General features: G+C 37.1%; 1 protein-coding gene across 6 annotated transcripts in view; it reads left to right on the forward strand.

The window, feature by feature from the left end:
• The window catches only part of DOCK4 (dedicator of cytokinesis 4), a 251,424-nt gene that overhangs the window by 206,655 nt on the left and 20,717 nt on the right, over positions 1-24,052 (forward strand). For all 6 annotated transcript variants that reach the window (XM_083800778.1, XM_083800781.1, XM_083800782.1 and 3 more), the window contains exons 33-41: positions 4,670-4,765; positions 6,312-6,372; positions 9,935-10,028; positions 13,716-13,864; positions 14,926-15,012; positions 16,695-16,799; positions 18,962-19,103; positions 19,700-19,866; positions 21,143-21,229. In XM_083800778.1, the coding sequence (XP_083656904.1) occupies positions 4,670-4,765; positions 6,312-6,372; positions 9,935-10,028; positions 13,716-13,864; positions 14,926-15,012; positions 16,695-16,799; positions 18,962-19,103; positions 19,700-19,866; positions 21,143-21,229 (988 nt within the window). The remainder of the gene's footprint in view (positions 1-4,669; positions 4,766-6,311; positions 6,373-9,934; positions 10,029-13,715; positions 13,865-14,925; positions 15,013-16,694; positions 16,800-18,961; positions 19,104-19,699; positions 19,867-21,142; positions 21,230-24,052) is intronic.

Below are 24,052 nucleotides of genomic sequence, written 5' to 3' on the forward strand. Positions count from 1 at the left end.
AACTCCTAAATATTTATCCTTTTCAAAAGCAAAATTGGGTAGAGATATTAGGCAAAATAATATAGGAATTGATGAATAAAGGTAAACAACAGTACCACATGCTAAAGTAGAACTTTCTTGCAATTATTCATGATTTTTTTTCATAGTCTTGAGTAAAGAGGATAAAAGGTAAGAATGTTTCAATATTTAGTAACAGTATTCTAACTTCAAAATAAAGTCATTTTTAGGGAGAATCTCTATAAAATTAAGTGTCATTTCATTCTCTTGCAAAATACATTAGGATGTTTGTCACTGAAAAAGCTTAAAATTCTGTAAGGCTTATTAGTTTGAAATCTAGCTCTTAACTTCTTTTAAGTTTTGAGTTGGGTTTAAACTGGGGGAAGTTAAAATATGTTGAAAAATGGTGAGAGCTTTTTTTAAGTCTAAATGCTGAAGACATGTAGTAATCTAAATTGTAAAATGTCTCACAGCATCAGTATACTTGTTTCTATTCTGGTATAACTGAATTATAACTAGACTTTTTGGCAAATTTCAGAGTAACAGCTCAAATTCACTTCTAGCTCAAGAAAACTAAGTATTTATCATTAGTTTTTTGTTTGTTTGTTATTGTTTTGTTTTGTTTTTTGTTTTTCTCTGAATTTGATTAGAGTCTATACATTACCCCCTCTCAACAGGAGAGCTTGGAGAAGCAGCTAATCTAAAATGGAGGATGATAGTTTTCCAGGGTATGTGGAGGAAAGTTATTTAAAAGCAGACAACTTAGGGAGTCAGCTACCCTGAGATTTTTTCTGCAAAATTAAACTGTCTTCACACAGTGCAGGCAAGCAGACTTGTTTAGTCTGAAGTAACAGGGATGTGGTATTTACCCAAGGAATGTGAAACTAATGTAGGTCTGAGACCCGCAGTGATTACACAGTCTTTAACCAAAGCAAATGCTGCAATGTTACCTGACCAGTCTGAAGATTTGGCATGGTTGGATTTGATAGGTACAGTTGGGAGCCACAGAGATGCACACACCTCCTTTGGATACACAGTAGTAACTGCAGTGGGTGTGACACATTCCGTTTTTATCATGCTTTTTGTTTATTTTGTCTGAATCAGAAAATGAATTTAAATCTCTCGACTCCCACGTTAACTGCTGTTTTGTTTTTTTTCCAGAGATAATCGCTACATCTTTCCTTTGAATATCTTCTGTTTTCAGGGACAAATTAAAAGCATCTCTAAAATACTCTGTGCTTAGAATTCACTGCTTATAATGGAAATATCTTTATCAAATGAAAACACAGTGAAAGTAGGGGAAGACGGCTGCTATTTGTTTTGAATCAGTGTCTTTCCAGGGACTTGAACGTGACCGCACAGTGATTAGCTCATGATGTCATTTGAAGAGCTGCAGAACATTGCAGTGGTGAACATTTTGCTCTCATGAGGAACTAGATGTTTTAATTGCTACCCAGTGTAATTGTGATATAAAAGGTGTCCTGATCTAAATTTACATTGTAACCCTGAGAAGGAACCCCTGATTTAATTAGCACAGGGTGCCTGCTTCCATTTCATTAAGCAGTTGGTGGTTAGAACAAAATCTTTGGAAGCCAAGGGATATACTTGAGTAGCTCTTTTGTTCTGAATCTCATGGATGCTGACATTTTGTTAAATCTGTAGTTGTGTTGCAGTTTGGCTTAACACAATTTGGCCATTTCAGGTGTGGAGAGTAGGTGGCCACATTATTGAAGCACAAAGCCTGAGCTGGCAGGCTCCACTGGTGACTGGGCTTCTGCTTGAAGAAATGCAGCTAGCGTTCAAGCTAAGCAGGCACTTAATATTTAGCTCTGTCAGTTCTTGGGTAATTTCACTAGCCATAAGGCTGTTGTATAAAAAGTGATGACTGCTCTCTCTCCCGTGCAGTCAATCTTTCTCAGTCTTCTTAATTTCTTCCACCAGCTGCATGACTGAATTTAGCGCTGCCTGGTCCATTAGACCCTGTTTGGACTAAATGTTTTGGTGTTCCTTGAACATTTTGTGGGGTTTGGGAAGCTCCTCTCTCATCTGTGAATTACAGCAAAATTGGACTTTGACCTGTCTGACTGAATGAGGGAACCACTGGCTATAGTGAGATATCTGGAGGACTTTGTACTCCAAAGTGGAGATCTAGATGATTTAAAACACTGCTACGATTAGGTGCTTTTGAGTCAGTTTTGAGTCAATTGAGAATAACTCTGTAGCTTAGGCATATAAAATCCACTTCAGTTGGGACTTAACTACATGGACGAGCTAACCTGAACATGTTTACAAGCCTGGTGTTCTTTCCTGGAGAGCTCTGATCCTCCAGGTCTCCACTCCACACCCTTATTCTTAGGAACCCAAGCTAAAAACCAAAATGTTCAAGGGAGCTCAGATGTTAGGCAGTAGTAGCATGGGTAGGCAGAAACATTTTCCTCGTTTCCCTTACAACATAGCCTCTTGGCTGTGCTTTGGGACCTGCACGTACCATAAATTGTACAATGGAAATAGGCATAACACAGGTTAAGGAAGAATTTATCCATGTTTATGGGTGCATGTGGGGAAGAGGTTGCATTTGGGAAATAAATAGATCCAACAAAGGGATCAAACAGAAGAGAGCTATTAAAATAAAGCGTGCACATATTTTCAAACACAATGTGATGGTGGGGAAAAAAAAGCTTAAGCCAGTCATTTATTTCTAATTCTACCTAGGTATTGCCATGAGAAAGCCAAGGGTTGTATCTGAGTAGCTCTGTTGTTCTGAATGGTGGTTCTGGGCATAGTGGTGAAAGATGTATGGTGGAGAGGGGGAGGCATGCATCAGAAGGCAAGACATAAAATTGTTCACTGACAACACTGATATCAGTTTGAAAAAGTATTTTGAATGTATCTACACCACCCCTTTGTAGAAATTGTCTATTTATAACAAATATGCCAATAGAGTTATAAAGAACATGTGTAAGTCAAATACAGATTAAGCCCATCTGTTTTAAAAGAGAACTCAGACTTCTGCAGTTTTTCTGCAGGAACTGTAGGTAACTATTTTGTTGAATTTGGGTTGAAATGTTCCTGTTTAACACAAGGTTGAAAGGCAGTAGAAAGGAAAAATCAGTGCAGTAATCAGTGCTTAATAATGTAACAGGCTCTACTCTTATTTCTTGCTAGACACAAAAACTTGTATTGAAAGGGAACATCAGGGTTTTAAAAGCAAATTAAGTTAGCTTATGCATTCTCTACGGAAAGCAGAGATGCTGGATTAGTGCTTCAGCCTCTTCTGTTGGGGATGGCTTTGACATCCATCTCTCCCAGCAGTGACTGGTAGCCAGTCTTTGAACGTGAGAGAAAGACATCTGATTGCCTCCTAAAAAGAAGTGGTGAGTCTAAGATCGATATAAGGGTGCAGAATGAAGATCAATGTTTCCTCCTTGCTTCCAGCACTGTAGAGCTTCATTCAGGTCAGATTAGCTTGCAGAACTGCATCGGCGACGTCCCTGTATGTAAGGAGCTGAACAGAGCTGGAGTGCACAGCTAGTGCAGTTGGCATGTAGGAGTTACTGGGCGCTGGTATGTGTGCGGTGAAATTTGGACGTAGGAGTTTATGGGACTGAACATGCTCAGTATAGATGAAGGTCAGTGGAGCTGACAGCTTACCCACTGCAGACAGAAGGTTCGGAGATGCTATTAGCAACTCTCTAAAAATCTCCGAGTGTATAGATGTGGCAGTTTTCAGAGACTTCTAAGAAAACCATACCCGAGTGCATTTTCAGGGAGACTACCAAGATGTGTCCTTGGGCATGTCATCCATCTGAGGTCCTGCACCAAAGCATAAAAGTAGCAGAACTCTGTAGATAAATATTTCCATGTTCATTTTCAGACAGAGAGGAAATGTTGGAAATTCATACTCAAATTATTATATTTGATAAACATAAGTAGTGAAAATTGGAGGCCTCTAAGAGAAAGATATTAAGTATAATTTTACTGACAGCTCCACTTATAACACAATTTTTAAATCTTTTCACTTCAATCTGTAATTTGTATTTACATAAGAATTCAGCACAACACAGTTTTTAATAAAGAATCTTACAGCAGTTTAAGCTAATGGAATTTTACATGTACATGATAGTATGTTCTTAGAAGGAAATATTAAGTTAAGTGGGGAGGAATCATCTTATTAACATCCCTTCCCCATTCTTAAATTTAATGTGTGCCAAAATGTTTGAGAAGTGTGGAGGAAAAAAATTTGTTAAAAAAGCTGAGGTCCCATTCAGAAAGTTTATTGAGTTGGTAAATATTATTTTGTAGCTACGTCTTCAAACTCCCCCTTTTATGAAGTATCAGCATGAAATTAATATATAAATTTTACGTAAAAGCTTTGTTAAGTCTTTGGGATATTAATATATTCTGAAAATTAGGTATTTGATATATTTTAACCTGATGCAGCTAATATAAAAATCATTTGTTTTGTCAATGCTTCCTGGACTAGAATTCCACTTTTTGGTCCTTATCCTAGGTAAGACATTGTTTGCAAATTGTGCTTCTTGGGAGGGTGTTTGTAAAGGAAAAATCTAACTATCAAAGATGTTGCTAAGGTATTAAGGTACTGGTAAAAGCAGAGTGGTTGTCATAGTGACAGTTAAAAATAAACGAAATTGTTCTGGCTTCTTTTTTTCAGTCTGCTGAAGAAAATTGAGCGGGAAACATGGAGAGAAAGTGGTGTTTCATTAATCGCTACGGTGACTCGCCTCATGGAAAGGTTATTGGACTACAGGTGAGTGATTATCACAATTTGTCAGTAGGGTTGTCATCTTCAAAATATTAAGAGAAAAACTTGGTCATCTTGCACAAATGGTGACTGCACATGGATACATCATCTGTACACGCTCAGGATCTCTGGCAGCAGCTGCTTAGTCAATCCACAAATGACACAAGCTAGCTGAAAACCAACCCAAGTATATATCCCTCCAGTGGGATGAAAATCCGGTGGCTTGCACCAGTTTTCTATCCAGAATATAGAAACTTTCAGCAGTAGGTTAGTGACTGAAGTCTACCTGAAGTCACCAAGCTCGGTATTAATCACCTGACAGCTGTCTTACAGAATATGTAAAATTATTATCACGATGTCAGTCATGCCTAGTTGTAGTGTCAGCTGGCACAGTAAGTATGTATACAGAGATATGATCTCTGAGTGAGGAGCTTGCATCTGACTGTACTGCACAAAAAAGGGATAGGGAAAGAAGAGACATATCCTCCTTTGCAGACGTGGAAGACTACAAGTGATTTTCTCAGTCATTTGTGAAGTCTGTGTAGAATCTTAAGATTCAGTTTAGTCCTCTTCATTGACATCAATTGTAGCACTTTCTAGAGCTTAAGAGTTTGTATTTTCCCCAGTTCCCCAGGGAATCACTGGTGAGACCTGCAACTCCATTTGCTATCCTCACTGATAGTGTGAAAAGAAAGCTACTCTGTCAACAAAAAAATGAGTTTTTTCTATCTTGAAATGCTTGCTATTCCTCCTCAGGGATCAGTTGGATTACAGCCTCCAGGGCTGTCAATCCAACATCTTTCAGAACAAATGTGTATGCTAGTGGTTATAAGAGCATTTGAGACAATTGTTTAGCTCATGTATACAAGAACATTTTAAATTTATGTAAAATTTCTTTTAGTGACTGCATGGTCATGCCTGCCTGTTATTTTTTACTCCAGTATGGTTGTACTAACACTATGTTTCCCTGTTTGCTAATCAAAATCTCTTAAAATGGTTCCCTTTTGGTTCCAACTTTTTTTTGACTTGGGAATCAGAGCCATTGCTTCACCAACTCATAAATGATACTGATTATAGAGTGCTACTGAGGAAAATTTGGTTGTCCTCATAGCATTTACAGAGGAGGTCAATGTCATTCTGCTTTTTCGCAGAGGAACTACTGTCGTAATTCTATGACCACTTTAGATTTACACTGTCTCTGAAGAAAGCAGACTCATCTCCTCACTCACATCACCCTCTTCCTTGTGCCAACACAAGTGTTTGTGCTGCACTCTGGTGATCTGACTGAGATGGGCTAAAAGTAACACAGCAAAAGATGCTGCCTGTTTTGCTTCATGAGGCTTCTGTAGTCCACAGTGCAGGACTGGGAATGAGTGCCTGAGAGCCAGAGGTGAGCAGAATTGTATTGCTGGCTTCTGCTGCCACAGTTTGAGCACAAGGTGTGAAGAAATCAAATGAATCTACAGTAGTCATATGGCGAATGACAGATGTGCTTCATGTTAAGAGTAGGATAAACTTCATTCCATTTGAATTTTATTACTTTCTGTTTCAGGGACTGCATGAAAATGGGAGAAGTAGATGGCAAAAAGATTGGCTGCACTGTTAGCCTTTTGGTTTGTATAATACTTTTATCTCATCCTTTTTGATTCTAATTGAGCATTTCCTAGTATATAACCACATATTTGAATGGGAGATGGCCTGCTTCTTGATGCATTTTTAGTTGACAGAAATACCGTGCTTAGTATCGCTAATATTTTTTTTCAGGGTGAAATTGATACAGTGGTTTTCTCTGGCATTGTATAGTTGAGTTCTGAGAGATTCTTGTACTGCTTTATTCAATTCTCTCCCTACTAGGTAAATTCAGTCTCTCCCTGCTATATAAAATTCACCAGAGTATTTTGCAAATATAATTGGTCTCCCAAGTTCTTAGAAACAAACAAACCTTTCCTCCTTCCCAAAACCCAACAAAACTGACATGATTTCTCTAGTTTCCTGTCTTACTCAATAGCCTGTTCAGGTTGTTTCGAATGGATGTATCATATAAGGGATATACTTTATATCTTATATAAGGGATATCTTCTGAAGACTGCAGGCTCTTCCCAACAGAAGAGTCAGACATGCTGCTCCAGAGCTTCTCATGTCATCAACCGTCAATGCAAATCCATAGTATGAAAAATATTTCGTTTATGTTTAGAGGGTACATTTTGCTTCTAGGCCAATTTCTACTGACAAGTTTGTTGATTTCTGTTAACCTTGGAAAATTTCCATTTTCATGGTGATTGTTTTGGAAAGCTTTATTTTTAGCCATGGGGAAAAAAAAAAAAAAGCAAAAGCTGACTTGTAATTCTGCATTTTTGATGTCAGTGAAACAATTTGGTATCACTTCTAAGTAGCAGTTATACATAAAAGAATAAAGGATTTCTTCAGCAGGGAAATAGTGCTTTCCGAATAGGGACGATGTTTACTACACAGCCATAGAGCAGCTGTCTTTCTGTCAAAATCTCTGGCATGATTTGAATTCTTTAAAGCACCTGAATTATTTTAGTTCTATCACTTAGGAGTTTTTAAATTATTATTAGTAAATCATTCATTCAAGATTTTCACAAAAAGAAAATTGAAGCATTTAAGAACCTCAAAACATCATAAAGCTTTCTAATAGGATTTCCCATGACTTGTACAGGCTAAGGCAGATTTTTCTACCCTAATAACATTCAGACAAATGTTACTATTTGCCTATCAGAGAAATAACTAATGTTTAATTTTGAAAAGGGAGCTTTCATTACAAAAGCAGCACACCACTTAAGACACTTAGTTGTCCATATGATGGATGAACTGCTTATCATCTCCAAAAGATGTTTCATGCAAAGGGTAATTAGATGAATGTATAAAATAAAAGGCTAGAAGAGGAAGCAACACTTAGTTTTTCATCAGCACTTTGAAGGTATTCTGACTTCCAAAGATAAGAGGACTGGTTGGCATGAAAAGAGAATATTTATGTTGTTTTGCTGTAGAGGTATGTGCTCTTCTTCTGGGAAATAGAATTGTCCAAGTCAACCAAGTTATCAAACTCACTGGAATTATGCTGCATCATGCAATATGCTGAAGGGCTCTGTATAAGTATCAGTAACTTAGATGAAAGGAAAAGGTAGGATTTTTTTCCTGTTCTACTCACTCTGGAACACCAGGGTTGGGTTTCACATTAGTAATGTCTGTTCAGAAAAGCTGGTGTAAGAGGGGTCTAGTGGAGTTCCTCGTATGTAAAAATGACCTAATTTCACATTTGAAAGCTGAATTTCTGATGAAAGAAATCATCACAGAACCATACAAAAGCACTGAAAGAATATAGAGTAACTTTTGGTAACATTCTGAATTTTCTCAGGCATCCCTGGTCTTCATTGTTGTTTAACATTAAATTCATATTTTAGATCGTATTCATTTAGAATTAAATATTATTAGAAAGGGGAGATTTTTCCTGTGATGCTCTACACTGGCCTATGACATGATGTCATTTAGGTAGAACATGTTCGTGCTGCCTGTTTGAATGCTGTTTTCAAGATGTTTTTTCTTAAGGAAAAAAAAAAAGTCTGTCATACTTAAGGAAGTCTACTTTTTACATCACGTCTCCTTTTGAAGACTATCTATTATGTTTTCTGTCTTGAAATAGTTTGTTGATAAAAAAAAAAAAAAAAAAAAAACACCTTTGTCACTATATTGGCATGACACATCTCCTGAGCTGTGACTGGGTTGTCTTGCTATTGTCTGCCTTAGAGACCAATTGGACTTTATCAGGGCTGAGCTTCAGAAAACCAGTTGATATGTATAGTTTAGACTTGTGACAAGTACTGGGGCCTTTAGCACACAGGGGTAAGAGCCAACAGGTTCAGTACCGTAGTTCAGTGACATATTTTGTCTTGAGGCCTTATTGCTTGCTCTTGTGTGTTATTGAATATGCTTTTTTTCAGACAGGTAAGCATGAATATACACATAGATATTTCTTCATTTTCTCTTCTAAGAAAAGAATCTGTTCCTGGTCTACACACTGTGGAAGGAAAAGAGAAGTCTTTGGATTATAAAGTCATATGGTGGCCTAAAAGGGGGCATGTCATTACAGAGCTATTGATGAGTAGTCATTTTCTTAAGCCAGTTAAAAAAGTACTTTATAGTATTTTTGTTATGATACTCTCATAATGATCCTCCCACTTTTCTCTTTGATAATATCTCAAACTAAGAAAATGTCACACAGTAAGAATACTTTCCAATAAGGGAAGCATTTTGGCTACTTGCTTAGAATTCAAATAGTGGGAGATTTGAATAATAGAACACAAATTGTTAATTGCTAAGGAGAACCAGTTCAAGATTCTTGTATCCTATAAATTTTTGTTAACCAAAGCAGGTTATCCTGAACATTAAGCGTAGCTACCAGAGAAACTGTAGCTGCAAGGCCCTTAGTGAGTATGGCAACACTTGTGGACAGTGCTGTAGAGTTGTGCTCCTCTCCCTCTAACATTATGTTGCTTCCTATATTTTATCCAAGTAACAACAAATAGCAGTTATACATCCAGAAATCTCTAGCCAGAAATCTTGTAGAAATTTTGTCCTGAATATTATTTTTGAGTGCAACTTTTTATATTTCAATCATTTAGTACAATATTTATGCATCAGTTCCCAGTGTCATTTAGGGCTGAAGAAATCATGTTTTTCATTTGGGATTATGCCGTTTCCAGTACTGAACAGTTCTTTATAGTGTTACCAAAGTCCTCCTGATATTTTGCTATGACAGAATGAAGAGTAGACATACCAGGCAGTAGATATTTTGTTAAAATATGAATACAAAAGTTAAGAGTGCTGTCAGCATTTTAAAACCAACAAAGAGCTTTCCAGCAAGATACTAAATGGTTAAATGTTACAGAGAAAGAAACATCAGATTTCAGTTTTGTCAGGTTCTTCCTCTTATATTTTAAGATAATTTAAAAAAAATCAAGAGCATGTTGACTGGTCTATTGATAATTTAATGGAACTATTCATCGTATTACTGAAGTTCTGTGTAATGCCTTTGTACATGTGAAACTTTCAAATATAAGATGTATTTCTATAGCATTATGTTCAATATCTTTTGTTTGTAATTAATATATTTAATACCTACTGCATTTCATTACTAAATTAATTTTATTGCAGAATTTTTACAAGACAGAACTGAACAAAGAAGAGATGTATATTCGCTACATTCATAAGCTCTATGACCTACATCTGAAAGCACAAAACTTCACAGGTAACTGTACAAACTGGAAAAGGCATTTAGGACTAGACTGTGATTTGGAGCCTTTTGTAAACCTACAAACTGTATCGCAGTGCAGAACATACAGGCCCAGGCAACAGCAGGATTCAGCTGTTCCTGCTTAATTTCCTTTCTTAATTTCTCAGTCTCAAAAAAAAAAAAAAAAAAAGGATTATTTTCAGCCCTACAACTCTGCTACTTGCTGAGCCCTATTGAAATAACTACTACTGATACACGCTAGCAATAAATGTATGATGGGTCATTCTTCACCCAAGAGGAGTGAAGTTTAGAGGAAGCTTTTGTGAAGTGGTTTGGTAGCATCTGAGCCCCTTCCCTTCCTCAACTCCCTCTCCCAAATGCTGCTGGTTAGCTCTTTGGTGCAGTGTGTTCCTACTTCTGGTTAAAAAAAAAAAAAAAAGGAAGTAAGAGCCATATAACTTACTTGTGGTGAAACAGAGATGTCTTTTTGAATCTTTGCATACCACATTTGCAGTACTATTGTCCAGTATTTCTCAGTGCCAATTTAGCAGCAGGGCAGGCCATTATCATTTAAATGAAGAAATAAAAAGATAATGTGCACGGTTGTTGTTTATACAGCAAAAGGGGTACTTCATTTGGGTGACTGCATGCTATCAAGGATAGCTGGAGTGGATAAAATCAGTATCTCTTTAAACTAAACAGTCTTTGCCAAAATGTTCAACTGACCTTATAATACCTCTATCCATTCCCCAGTGATTGCAATTGCAACAGCGTTTGTTCAGAATCTCTGCAGATTTTTTTTTTTTAATTCTTAAAAGTAGATTAGTTGGCTGGGGTACACTAGTAAACAGGCTACAGGTACCTACTGCCACAGTGAATTTCCTTATGCTTTTCTGAAATCCACAGGAAAGATCCTTAGCTTGGAATTTCTACCATCCCTTCACAGTTCATGGGTTTAAAATCTCAACTAAATAGCAGGGTGTATTAATGAGAGGATTTTCATTTCCTCATGTGATCTGGCAGTAAGAGCTTTGTTTATCAAGCAGTTTCTTTGTCCAAACTGGCTTTTCTGACAAACTATTAATTTCCTGATTTTACATAACAGATTTTAGTAACTCTTTAAGCAACGCTGAGTTCCCTTTGCACATTGGCTGCTAATCTCTGTCCAGTTTACCTTCAGCAGTGATATGAATCTTTTTATTTTATTATTGTTTTGCCATCCATTCTTATCTGAAATTGCTCACAATGTATCTCCAGCACTTTGTTATATTTCCTGTGTATCTATTATTAACACGTGTGATTTTTGCATTCTTTGTCATGGTAGATTCCACGACTAAGATTTTTTTTGCTGGGGGAAACTTAAGGAAGGATTGGCTCACACCCATGGCATAGGGGTAGGGGCAGTCTTTCCACTAGAACATAGATTTATGTAATCCATTGCCTTATCCTTGCCTTATCAATCTGCAACAACACACAAACCTTTTGTAAATTGTCTGAATTAAAGTACGTGGGAATAGGAAGAGAATTTTGCTACTGTGGCAGCATTATTACACGTACCATTAGTTTGCTAACTGCATAATTTTCTCACCATTTCTTCATCTAGGGATGAAGCCAGCTTGCCCTTAAAATATTCTTCTCTTCTTTTGCAGTATAGTTTACAGGACTTTCTAATAATTCTCTGTGAAAAAAGTCCTTTTTTTTTTTCCTAATAATAAAAGACCTATCTGTAAATCTCTCTTTACCAAGCACTCAGTTACAGCTATAAATTTAACTCTCTCGAGGCCGAAGCACATAAATGTGCTGGATCCTCTTGTGTCCCCTCAGTCACCTGACAAGTGTAATGAGATAGTCTTTGTTAATATCCATCTTAGAAATGTTTAGGTTTTTTGAATCTTTCTTGTATAAATTGAATTTCCCCCATTGTGAATCAGCCCTGTTTCTCTCTTGTTACTGTTTCAGGGCACAGCCAATAGTTACAGACCTCTTCCGTGCCAAATCAGTACCAATACGCTATTTGTTATACTGGCCTCTGCCAGAGATAGGATGCTGGGTAGAGGGACCCTTCAGACCTGTTGTCAAGTATAGCCATTCTTAGTTTAGGTACTTTCTATATATATTTATAACTTCATACAAACAAACAAACAAACAAAGATACTAGTATGACTGAGAAAAATCTACCAAATCTAAGGACATACATGACAAGTTAGAAAGAAAGGGTCGTTGTGAGCTATAGTGACATCTGTTTGTGATCTGCTACTTTGCTTTCTTTGAATTTTGAATACTTTATCATCAACTTCATGGATTTTTTTTAATTGTTATGTAAACCTGCTGCATATTTTGACTACCAAATTGTAGCTTGAAACAACTAGGATAAAAGTACGTTACTGGTCTAGCAATCTGAAAGCAGTGTGTTGCCAAAATCAAGACTGTCTGTGCAAGTTCAACTGGTCCCCCTTGTGTATGCGATACAGCATTGTTTTGCACCATACTTAGCGTTTTACAACATTTGGATTCAAAGCCATAACATCTGCTGCAGTGATGGTTTTTCATCCAGGGGTTTTTAAGCTGAACATCTAAGAGGAACACTACTGTTACTACTGTTAGAAAACAATCTCTGTATAGTGTGGTTGAAATCTTTCAGGAACTTACATGGCAGAGTCAGAAGTAGAATATAGTTGTCTGGGGCAAGTTTGCCTACTCAGCATATAAAACCTGCAATAAAAAAAAATCCAGTCGACAACTTTTTCCTCCCGCGCAGAACGTCCTCAGAACATGGCCCATCTTTGTACAGAATAATGCAAAATAGTCCTCTGGCTGGAAAAATAGATTGAATACTAACTCAGAAAACAATAACGCATATACATAGTTAGTCAAATTGAATTGTCATAACCAGTATTAATTCTGGCGTTTTGTACTTGGCCAAAGTCTGACTTTGCACTGGGCAGTTTCTCTTAGTATTAGTTTCATTGTACTGTTTCTGAGGAATTCCTTAAAGCAAAGTTTAAAACAAAAAAAAAGTAATATTGTTATTACCTAATAATTCCTACTAAACATGATCTAAAGATTACTTCACAGTTCTCTGATACTGGAAAGCAATAATAAGTTTGATTTGTACAAAACTTTAAAAAAAAAAGGAACAAAAAGAGAAATTTTGTGTGCATTTCTTTTTTTCCTACAGCAGAGTGTTAAGTCAGCTGAGAGGAATTTATTTCAACTATAGAATAAGTCAAGACTATTAAGAAGACTTCTTTCTCCATTTCCCTCCCAACCTGATCTCTTTTGGCCTCTATCCATAGTCCTATCTGTCTTCTTTCCTCTTTCTTGATGTTCCTCAACCTCCAGCCTGTGTTCTCTTGTTCAGACAGCAGAACCATTGAGAGCTTCTCCTTAGCAGAAGGAAAGTCTAAGGTTAAGCAGGAATTTCTTTCTTAATTTCCCTGTTTCCTTTATATTGTCAGATTCAGTAAAACTGTCCCAGTGACTCCGCTTTAATTAGTGTTTGAAAATTGTCAGCTGAAGTTTTTATAGCTGTGGATAGTAGCCATCCAAAACTACCGATACCATTTGTTTTATTACTTGAAATAAAACGATTATCCATTAAAAAGATGCATATCAGTAAGAGTATTCACATTTCTGTTTACTTTCTCTGTCTGTTTTATTTGTTTGGTGCTCATATGTACTGTGGTGTAATTTGTCTTACAGAGGCTGCCTACACACTCTTGCTGTACGACGAGCTGTTGGAGTGGTCTGATCGGCCACTGAGAGAATTTCTCAACTACCCCATGCAAACAGAGTGGCAACGTAAAGAATATCTCCATCTGACCATCATACAAAACTTTGATAGGGGAAAGGTAAAATAGCTCTATTGTACTGAATGGATCTAGAAAGGGTAGTTAATTCACTTTATGGCATTGCTTCCAGTGTTGCAGCCTTTTCTCATATAGGGGGGAAGTGTTTGTCATTGCCTGATTAAGCAGTTACTTAGCGACACAGTAGGTTCCTTCTAATCCTGTGTTTGTATCCTAGAAATCTCCCACACTAAATGTGAGAATAATTTGCACTTGTGTAGCAGTTCTCTTTGTGTCAAAGCACTTTATAAAAGATGGTATAATTTCTCCCCATTTTGAAGGTGATGAAAACAAGCCATATAATGAAGGAAGCTTATGCAATTCACTCAGTGACCAAGTGAGGAATAACATTCAGGGGTCTGGATTATAAGGACTATGCTTGCACCTACTAAATCATGTTGTATCTTATAGAATAGCAATTGCAGAATCTCTAAAAGGGAATTGGGGAGGGGGGGAGTCACAGTTCGTTGTTATCTCTGAGAAATCTTATGAATTAAGCAAGAGTGATTATCCTGTAATCTAAAATTTTATATGCTCTTTGTGCGATGATTTGTCTCAGTGATAAACAGGCAATTCATTGCATTTTTGCATAGCTAGTATAATATCCAGGTAAGCATTGTAAATGTAATCAAACCTATGCTAATTATAATATTTTTTTCCAGAAAATTCTGTAATCAGTTTGTAATTTAAATTATATGGTACAATGAAATATTTTCCAAACTACAAAAATTAATTAGGATATGTTAAGAACACATTTTTAAAATGTGAAAATCTTACTCTGTTGCATCAGTCTCATATCTCAAAAGAGACAGGCATCACTCTTACAATGACCTATATCTTGTGCAGTGATTGCCCCGTAAGACTCATGTATTAAATAAGTCTCTAAATAGATCCTTCAAAGAATTCCTCACTATTACTCAGCAGCTATCTGTATGTCTAATGAACACTATGTTCAATTATATTCAGTTACTGGAAGTATGACTTAGTGTAGAAAGAACAGGTTTCACTAATAACTCATGAAACAGTCGCTGTGAAATTACTGAATGTCTTTTACTTGCTTGCAGTGTTGGGAAAATGGCATTATCTTATGTAGAAAAATTGCTGAACAGTATGAGAGCTACTATGACTACAGAAACCTCAGCAAGATGAGGGTAACGTACCTGAGAACTTTTCATCAGTCACAGATCCAAAAGCTTTTTTAATTTGGGATATAAAATATTACCTCGAAACCTAAGTTTGCCACCGAGTGGCCCCTCAGTTAGCTTTGAAAATATCTTTTTTTTTTTTTTTAGCTTGTACTTGTTTTCTCTAACAAAGATTATAACAAGGAGTGTAAGCTTTTTGAAGAAAAATGGAAAAATAAGAGGTCTTGCAATGTTTGTACCTGTACAGCACCCCCTTTGTGCGTATGCCTATGCAAAAATACTGTATCTACTAATTCAGCTTCACTTATTTCGTATGGTTTATCCAGGGAATGTTCTCTTTATGCAGTCCTTTGCTAGGAGCAGTGACATGTCTTTGCAGTTGTAATTGGACACAAACAGTTTGCAACAAGCAACATGCAACTTTACAGATCAGTTTATTGCATAAAAATGTGATCTGCTTAATATCATAAAGCCAACAGGAATCTTTTCTGACAGTCTTCCTGCTTTCTCTGTCATTTTTAGAGCTTTGTTTGTATGTTCATTCTTGCTGCTGTGGCATTTTGAAGATAATCTGGTCTTCCTTTTTCATGTCTGTTTCTGATGGATTCAATTTTGTATATTAGTTTCCTTTTAAAACTTTGTGTACGTGTGGTATGCTTGCTGCTGGGACTGACTTTAATCCAGAGCTGCTTAACAACATGATACAAAAATCTCAACACAGGCCTGTGTAGCAATACTCCTTGTGATCTGCCTACTCCATACTTAGATATCCCAATGACAGAATTGTGTAAGCAAAAACAAACTACCATCATGTGAATAAAATAATATATTTATAGATGTTTAACTGCACTTAATGTGTTCTGTATTTGATTTTGTCAATATCCTTTACTATATCTGTGCCACCTATGTGTTAACCCGAAAAGGAGGGGTAGGGGATTTCTCATACCAATGTAATCTTAGCAGCTACTGGTATCATAGACACCTTAAATATCTGTCTACGTTAGCTAAAATGGGGCTAATACTGTTTTTTTCATAGTATAAAAAAGATTATGAACTGAGAATGTTTTGCTGAAAACAGGAGAAAATCATTCCAAAAAAGGGAATTTGACATAAAGTACACTTTGTGTCAGTGTTTTGAGTAAAATTAAAGCAGTATAAAATTCAAGTAAAAATAAAATAAAAAATGTAATTGCTATTGTGAGATTCGTCAAGGAACTCACGTTAGACACTTAAATCATTGGAATCTGGTATGATTTGAATACAGTCATTTGGAATATGGTTCCACAGAAATCAGTTTGCTCTCTAAACTGACCACATTACTGCCACGTGTTTGAATAATTAAGACTGCTAGGTCACATTTCAAATTTTATATCGTGTTTCTGTTACTTCACTTTTTCATTAAAGAGCTATACATTTTGTTATTAATCTTTTACTCTTTTAATATAGGTACTTCATAGTTAAAAGCAGGGGTTTATTTTAGTTCTTGGAAGCTTTCAGGTCACTAGGAAATATAAATATTCAATCTAATACATTCCGAGACTTGTAGTTCTTCTTGCTGTTGCTCAGAGATGCAATGCAATTCCAGTGTTTCAGAGCAATGTGCTAAAACACCTTGTATTTTTTGACAGCTTAAGGAAAAGATACGTTTTCAAAAAACATTAATTGCATTTCTTCTCAATCTCACCCAGATGATGGAAGCATCTTTGTACGATAAAATTATGGATCAACAGCGTTTGGAGCCAGAATTTTTCAGAGTTGGATTTTATGGGAAAAAGTTTCCATTCTTCTTGAGGGTAAGTGAATAGAAAATAAACAGAGTGGAGTAATTCTGGGATTTATGCTGTCATTCATAATCACTTTCCCTACCAGAGAAATTAATTATACCATATATGAGTTCTTTTCCTATGAGAAATAGGGAATTTTCTGTGTTAATTAATGAAAATCCTCCTGTTTCCAGGGGCAAGAAAAGATCCTGTCTAACAGAAAGACAAATGCTAGGCTTTCAGAGTCCCACATAGACTTAAGATTCTTGTTTGTATTGGAATCCATCCACCTGTATTATTCCACAGACCACCATCTTCTTTTCATTGTACCTTGTTCCCACTGTTCTGTTCATTTCATGCCGGTGGCTGCTCAGAAGGTGGCTATCAAAAGAGAGGTATCGCTTGGCAGATGGACAATCAGTAATTTAGCATCTAAGTAATTACATTTCCAATCTCCATTTTCTTAAAATGAGTTAAAAATTCAACATGCTGAGTTTCATTGATTAGCAGCGTACTAAAGCTGAGTAGATACATAAAGGTACTCTTGAACATTAATCTTAGATTCTGAGGTTACTGAAGTGCCCTTGGAAATGTTATTCTTGTTATTCTGTTCCCCTCTTCCACAGTCTGCAGTGGTTTTGCTGCGTTGACTGTCACCTTGGGAAGAGAACAGAATCCATCTTATTCATGGAGCCGCTGCAGTCGTAATCCAAGCTCCTCTTCCTATGGTAATTCAAATAAGCGATGAAGAAACCTCCTCTGCGTGGTGGAGGCCTAAAAGCCTATTTTTTCTTTGCCTATGTGGCAGGGAAAATCACTAATTCCAAATTGTAAATACAGCATGAAAGACTCCAATAAAAGCAATGCTCAAAAATAGTCTGATGGGCACATAGTTTTTTATTGTCTAACAGTCACCTGTATATATCTTATGGATAAACTGATTTGAAAATGTTAATTAGAAACGATAGAATGCTTATGTTCGTAAAAATGTGTCCTAAAAATGAAGTGAAAGTACTGGAAAAAGTCTGCACAAGAATGCAGTATTTTCAGACCTGAAAACCCTTCACTGTTTATGCATCAGCACATGAAGTATTTATGTATTTTCCAAGTCATATGTACATAGCACTCCTAAAGAACAGATTTATGCTTGCCGCACCAACAAGGAACACCTCAAAACTTAACTAAATTTGATTTAATGTTTTTGTGGGAAAGTAGTTTATAACTCCTTTAAGCAGTCTGGCAATGTTTTCTATAGAAGGAATAAAGAACAAAGCTTCAGAATAAAGCTCTCAAATTTTAATTTGTAGGTGCACATTAACACTATCGCATTTGGCTTTGTATAGCGTTCCCATTAAAGTCTAGGATCTCAGAATTCAATGCTTCCTGTCTCTTGTCAAGGCACAATAAGGACAAATACTGTTTCTGTCTAAATCTGCTTCAAGTAAACTTTAGTAATTACTTTTCAGAATTTCCTAACATAGATTTTAAAATGAAGTTCACTTAACAGTGTTTTTTAAAAAAATAGTTAAGATTTCCTTATTTCAAACACGTGTACAAGCAAAATCAAACCAAAAAAGATTTGTCCAGAGACAGGAAGCCCTCATTACCAACCCATTTGGGAACTAGTTCCAGTGGGTACTTCATATCCAGACATCTCGTGTTTAATGTGGGACTTGGATTATATCTATATTCATGTTGTACAGTCTTAAGAAAATAATGGTGCAGCTTCATGGTGAGCATCCATGTTAAAAGAAATGGGGTTCCCTAGTTCCTCATGGAAAGGACTTTCAGCTTCTTTCATTGTCTTAACTGTCTGTTACATTACATTTTTGTTACATATTTTATACCATTTGATATTTTAGGTTAGCTACACACTTTAATCCAATAAGAACAATTTTTCCCTTCAAATTTTTATTGAAGATTTAAGTATAATCATTTCATTTTTCCAGACTTCTGAGTAAAACATTCTTTATATGGTAGAATTTCCTTCTTCTGTTAACTTCCCTGCTCTTTTTAGATTTCTTATTTTCATCCTTGCCTTCTTTCTTATTTTTTCCTTCTTAAAATGATGTAAGAATTGCCCTTAGACTGTATTTAAAATTGTGTTTGGATCTATGTGTTGGATACCCATTTATTTTTGCATAACTTGCTCTTTTTTTCTTTTCTTTTTTTTTTCTTCTTATTGTGCTCAGAATAAGGAATTTGTTTGCCGAGGACATGACTATGAAAGGCTGGAGGCCTTCCAGCAGCGAATGTTGAATGAGTTCCCACATGCCATTGCTATGCAACATGCTAATCAGCCAGATGAGACCATCTTTCAGGCAGAAGCACAGTGTATCCACATAATCACAAACCCATACTCTGCAGTTGTCTTTCATGCTTTCAAAAAATGTAGGTACACCTATAGCCAATTTCAATCACAGTGTGCCACACTGAAGGAAATGGTAGGTGAGAATTCCCCTGCAATTTGTCCCAAAGGCTCTATTATGTTTGGATTTATTTTTGTGTAATTGTTGGTTTTCATTAAAAATTCATTGGCAGATAATTAAGATTCTTACTTTAACCAAAAATACTAGTATAACGCTCTCAGATTTGAAGTTACAGTAATTCATGTTCTTACAATACAGCATAATGTCAGCACAACATTGTGTACTGTATGTAAGAATATATTTAATTAAATCCCTTTATTCCCTGTACATGTAAAACATGTATGTAGCACTATTTTGGGTTTAAAAAATATCAACAAAACAATAACAAAGAAACCACAGATCATCAAAAATCTCTCAAGGTCCTCTCCCAAACTATCAATAGTCTAGAAGCATTTAATGATACAGACTTTTAAAAGAGTTTTTTTATTCTGTCTTGCTTCAGGAGTTGTTGTGCTTTACTAATTTCAATGAAGTGGGGTAGCCTTAACTCTTTACATACAGACTTGCAGATCTATGCCGTGACACCAATCCCAGAAAACCAGGAAGTCCTGCAGAGAGATGGCATTCCAGATAACATCAAGAGCTTTTACAAAGTAAATCACATCTGGCGATTCCGGTATGACAGGCCGTTTCACAAAGGGACCAAGGACAAGGAGAATGAATTCAAGGTAAAGTACCGCACACTTTTCTGAACTACTAAACCTAATGATTTATTTGTAATATCAGCTACAGTTTTGTTATTGAACTGAGTGTGTTCTAACAAATTCTCTAGAGGATATGACAGGTCAAGTTTGTTTCACTACTCGTTTTAATTAAAACAATGTGATAAATATATGGGAGATTAAATGTCTTTTTTTTCAATATGACAATAGGAGAGCAAAAAGTACCTGTTTTTGCATCAGTGATATAGTGAAAGCACAACTGGAGAGAGCGGAGCAGCCTCCAGAGAAGTTTATAAGGCAGATGGGAAACTGTCACTAAGAATGGCTATCTGTGGATTACCAAAAATTATCTCTCCCTAGAGCAAGGGAAAGACAGTTTTGACTAAGCTAAAGCATAATGTTCTGTTCCTGTGACATCAAGACTAAAAACTGCATCTGAACTTACAGCTTGTCTCAGGGAAGAGCAATAGTTCCTTCCCTAATATGTAAATGTTTTCTGTTCCTCCTAAGGAACATATCAACTGGAAATTCATCTTACAATTTTTGGTGTAATTTCAATTTTGATCCACTAGAAATGCTTACATCCTCACATGGGAACATATTCTGATATTCAAACAAAGAAAGAGAATTATCCCATAATAATGCTCTTAGAAAGTTAGAGAAAAGAACTTTAAGGGTAATAAATTAGCTAAATTAAATCTCTCTTGTCCTCTAATTAAAGCTTAGGGTTTTAATTTAATTTTATGGCTTGTATATATTTTCTGTAAGAGCTATACTGTGAGTTAACCATTACTCTGACTTCAGGTGATTTGTCATTTTAAAAACCTCTTGCTCTAAGTGTTTAATAGTATTTGAGTATCACATCGGCCATGCATTTTGGAATATCAAAATAGACTTCACAGAGGAGAGCTGGTGTAAGCTGTTCTGCTTCTGAACTCTCCCTGTTCTTGCTTGTTATCTCAGAAAGGAAATATCAAAATCCTAATTTAGTTGTGAGTGACTTTTGGAGATGAGGGAACAATATATAATGTAGGATAATACCTTGTTTAAGACTTGCAGAACCAGCAGAAATTACTGCATAGTAGCAAATCCTAGAAAGTAAGGAGAAAAGGGGAAGTCATAGGCTTCTAGGGTGGACTTTTCAGTATATACTTGGAAGCTAATACTTTTTTTTTTTAATGTATACTGTATCTTAGATGGAGATATTCACAAATAAAACTGTGCATAATTAAGAAAATTCTAGAGGCAAATTAGGGGTAAAAATTGATTTTTCATATTGTAGAGCCTATGGGTGGAGAGAACCACACTGATCTTGGTGCAGAGTTTACCTGGAATCTCCCGTTGGTTTGAAGTGGAAAAACGTGAAGTAGTGAGTATGAGACTGACAGCAATATGTATTGTGTTGGTTTACTTCCTTATCTATATGTTATTTGAAAAGTATTGTAAGATTAATTACCCAGATCTAACTTCTTTTAAAAGTTTTCAAGCTAGCTACAACAAAATTATTTACAAAGTAGTAAATAATTTGAGTTGTCCAGTTCCTCTTACCCTGTAAAGTATTATTAAGAACTACCCTTAGGATTCATTTTAACAGTTGAGGGAAAAAGGAGTTGTGAACAGTAACGGGGGGTCAGAACATAGACAAAGGCAACATTTAATGTTAGCAAATTTCTTTCTTAAAACTCAGCAGTACATAACGTTTAAGACTTAGAATATCTATAGCTTAACTTATCTTCCAGTATCCTTGAAATGCAAGCATTCTCCAAGTTCCTGTACTATAATAAATTCCATGTGGGTATATCTCTGTGTCTGCCTGGAGCTCTGTGGAAGTTACCAGTTCTCAGCATGGGCACAGAAGCATGCCTACGCAGGACTTGCAGGAATAGGTTCTAAAGTACCAATCTGTTACTGACACGTTATAATTTCTTTTAATTCCTTGTTTTATTTCTTAGAAAATCCCTAAATACTTTTCATATGCATTCTGAGGAGTGCTCCTAATATAAAGATCTCTAAATAATTTGGTCAGTTGTTGAACCAGGGAATATAACATCTGCAACTGCTTTCCTTTCCGTCAAAGCCAGTTATACAATAATTCCATTAAATATAGGAATACTGTCGTACAACGGATTTTCTCTAAAAATCTATTGTGTTTTTCTTTTATAATAGCAACAAAATATTATTTGTTCACCGTCCTGATACTCTTCTGTAGAAAACTAAAAATGAAAATTAGTAAAAATCAAAAAATTGTGTGTGACATGAGAAGTTTTGTTAGTTGATTCCTACTAAGTCCTTACTAGGTTAATATGACCCCAATCTAGTTACTACATGGAAAATGAAAAATAGAAGAACCACCTCAGTTAATTACTGTGTTACCATTATAATCACCATTTCCTACAGTTAACTCTAATAATTTTTTCTGGGCGTGTTGTGGACTGTGACTCAGATTTGTGCTTGTATGTTTTGGTAAATTACAGCAACTGCAGGCCTTTATTCTTCCCATCTCTCTGCTTTTTGCTTTTCCTGCAGTTCATGCCAGCAGTGAGTAAAGCTTCCTCGTGCTCTTGAGAAGACAGGCACATTCTGTTCAATGACTGCCTTTGACTGTAACTTGATTATCATCTTATCTCAAAGCCTGCATTCACACTCCTCACCCATAATGTCTAGCTGTTGACTTTACATTGGGTGTGTGAACTAGCTCACCCAAACTTAAACTCTGGTCTGTGCCCTTAAGCAAGGTGAAGCACTCTGACTGCAGTGGTTTTAATGAGGCGGGCAGCTGAGCTACACCACAGCTGTTCTCTTACTCCCCCTCCTCAAAGGGAAAGGGGGAGAAAATAAAATGAAAAGGGCTCAAGGGTTGAGATAAGGACAGGGAGATTGCTCAACAATTATCATCACAGACAAAACAGACTCAGCATAGGGAGATTAATAAAATTTATTACCCATTACTAACAACCTAGAGCAGTGAGAAACAAACAAACAAAACAACAACAAAAAATAAACACTTTCCCCCGTCCACCCTCCTCTATGTCCTCCTCCCATGCGGCACAGGGCAAGGGGGAATGGGGGCTGCGGTCAGTCCCTAACGCTTCGTCTCCGCCGCTCCTTCACGGTCCCTCTCTGCCCCTGCTCCACGCGGGGTCCCTCCCACGGGATGCCGTCCTTCCCCAACTGAGCCTGCGGGGGCTGCCCACAGGCAGCAGCTCTTCAAGAACTGCTCCCACATGGCTCCGTACCACGGGGTCCATCCCCCAGGAGCAAACTGCTCCAGCACGGGTCCCCCACGGGCGGCAGCTCCCCCCAGACCCCCTGCTCCTGCGTGGGCTCCTCTCCACGGGCTGCAGCTCCGGCCCGGGGCCTGCTCCTGCGGGGGCTCTCCATGGGCCGCAGCCTCCTCCAGGCCACATCCACCTGCTCCACCGGGGGCTCCTCCACGGGCTGCAGCGTGGAGATCTGCTCCGTGTGGGACCCATGGGCTGCAGGGGGACAGCCTGCTCCACCGGGGGCCTCTCCACAGGCTGCAGGGGAACTTGTGCTGCGTGCCTGGAGCACCTCCTGCCCTCCTGCTGCACTGACCTTGGGGGCTGCAGGGCTGGTTCTCACTCCTCACTCTCCCAGCTGCTGTTGTGCAGTAGTTTTTTTCCCTTTCTTAAATCTGCTCTCACAGAAATGCAAACTACATCGCTTATTGGCTCATCTCTGGACAGTGGTGGGTCCCTTTGGAGTCAGCTGAAACTGTCCCTTATCTAACATGGGGCAGCTTCTGGACTCTGCTCATAGAAGCCACCCCTGCAGCCCCCGCTACCAAAACCTTGCCACTTAAACCCAATACACTGATCTCACCCCAGTTTAAGTAAGGTTACCAAGAACAGTCCAAAAATAGCCCCAAAGCCCAGCAGTTTCGCTACATGTTGATGTGTGTGCATTTTGTAGCAGGTGGTGAGCATTCCCCCAGTGTCAGATAATAAATCTACTAGAGAGTGTTGTTTGCTTTGGTCCTTGATTACTTGATAAAATTAGTTCTCTCTGTTCATATGTTTTATAGTGTTGTCCAGATGAGAAAGAACTTTTTCAGCCCCAACACACTAGAACATAGAATGATGTTGTTTTCAGGTTTAGAAATCAACAAAAATTACCTTTAATTAATTTATTTCATCTTTTAACTGAGGATTAAGCATGTTTGCAATTTTTC

The sequence above is a fragment of the Anser anser genome, assembly GCF_964211835.1.
Source record: "Anser anser genome assembly, chromosome: 1".
NCBI classification, from domain to species: Eukaryota; Metazoa; Chordata; class Aves; order Anseriformes; family Anatidae; genus Anser; species Anser anser.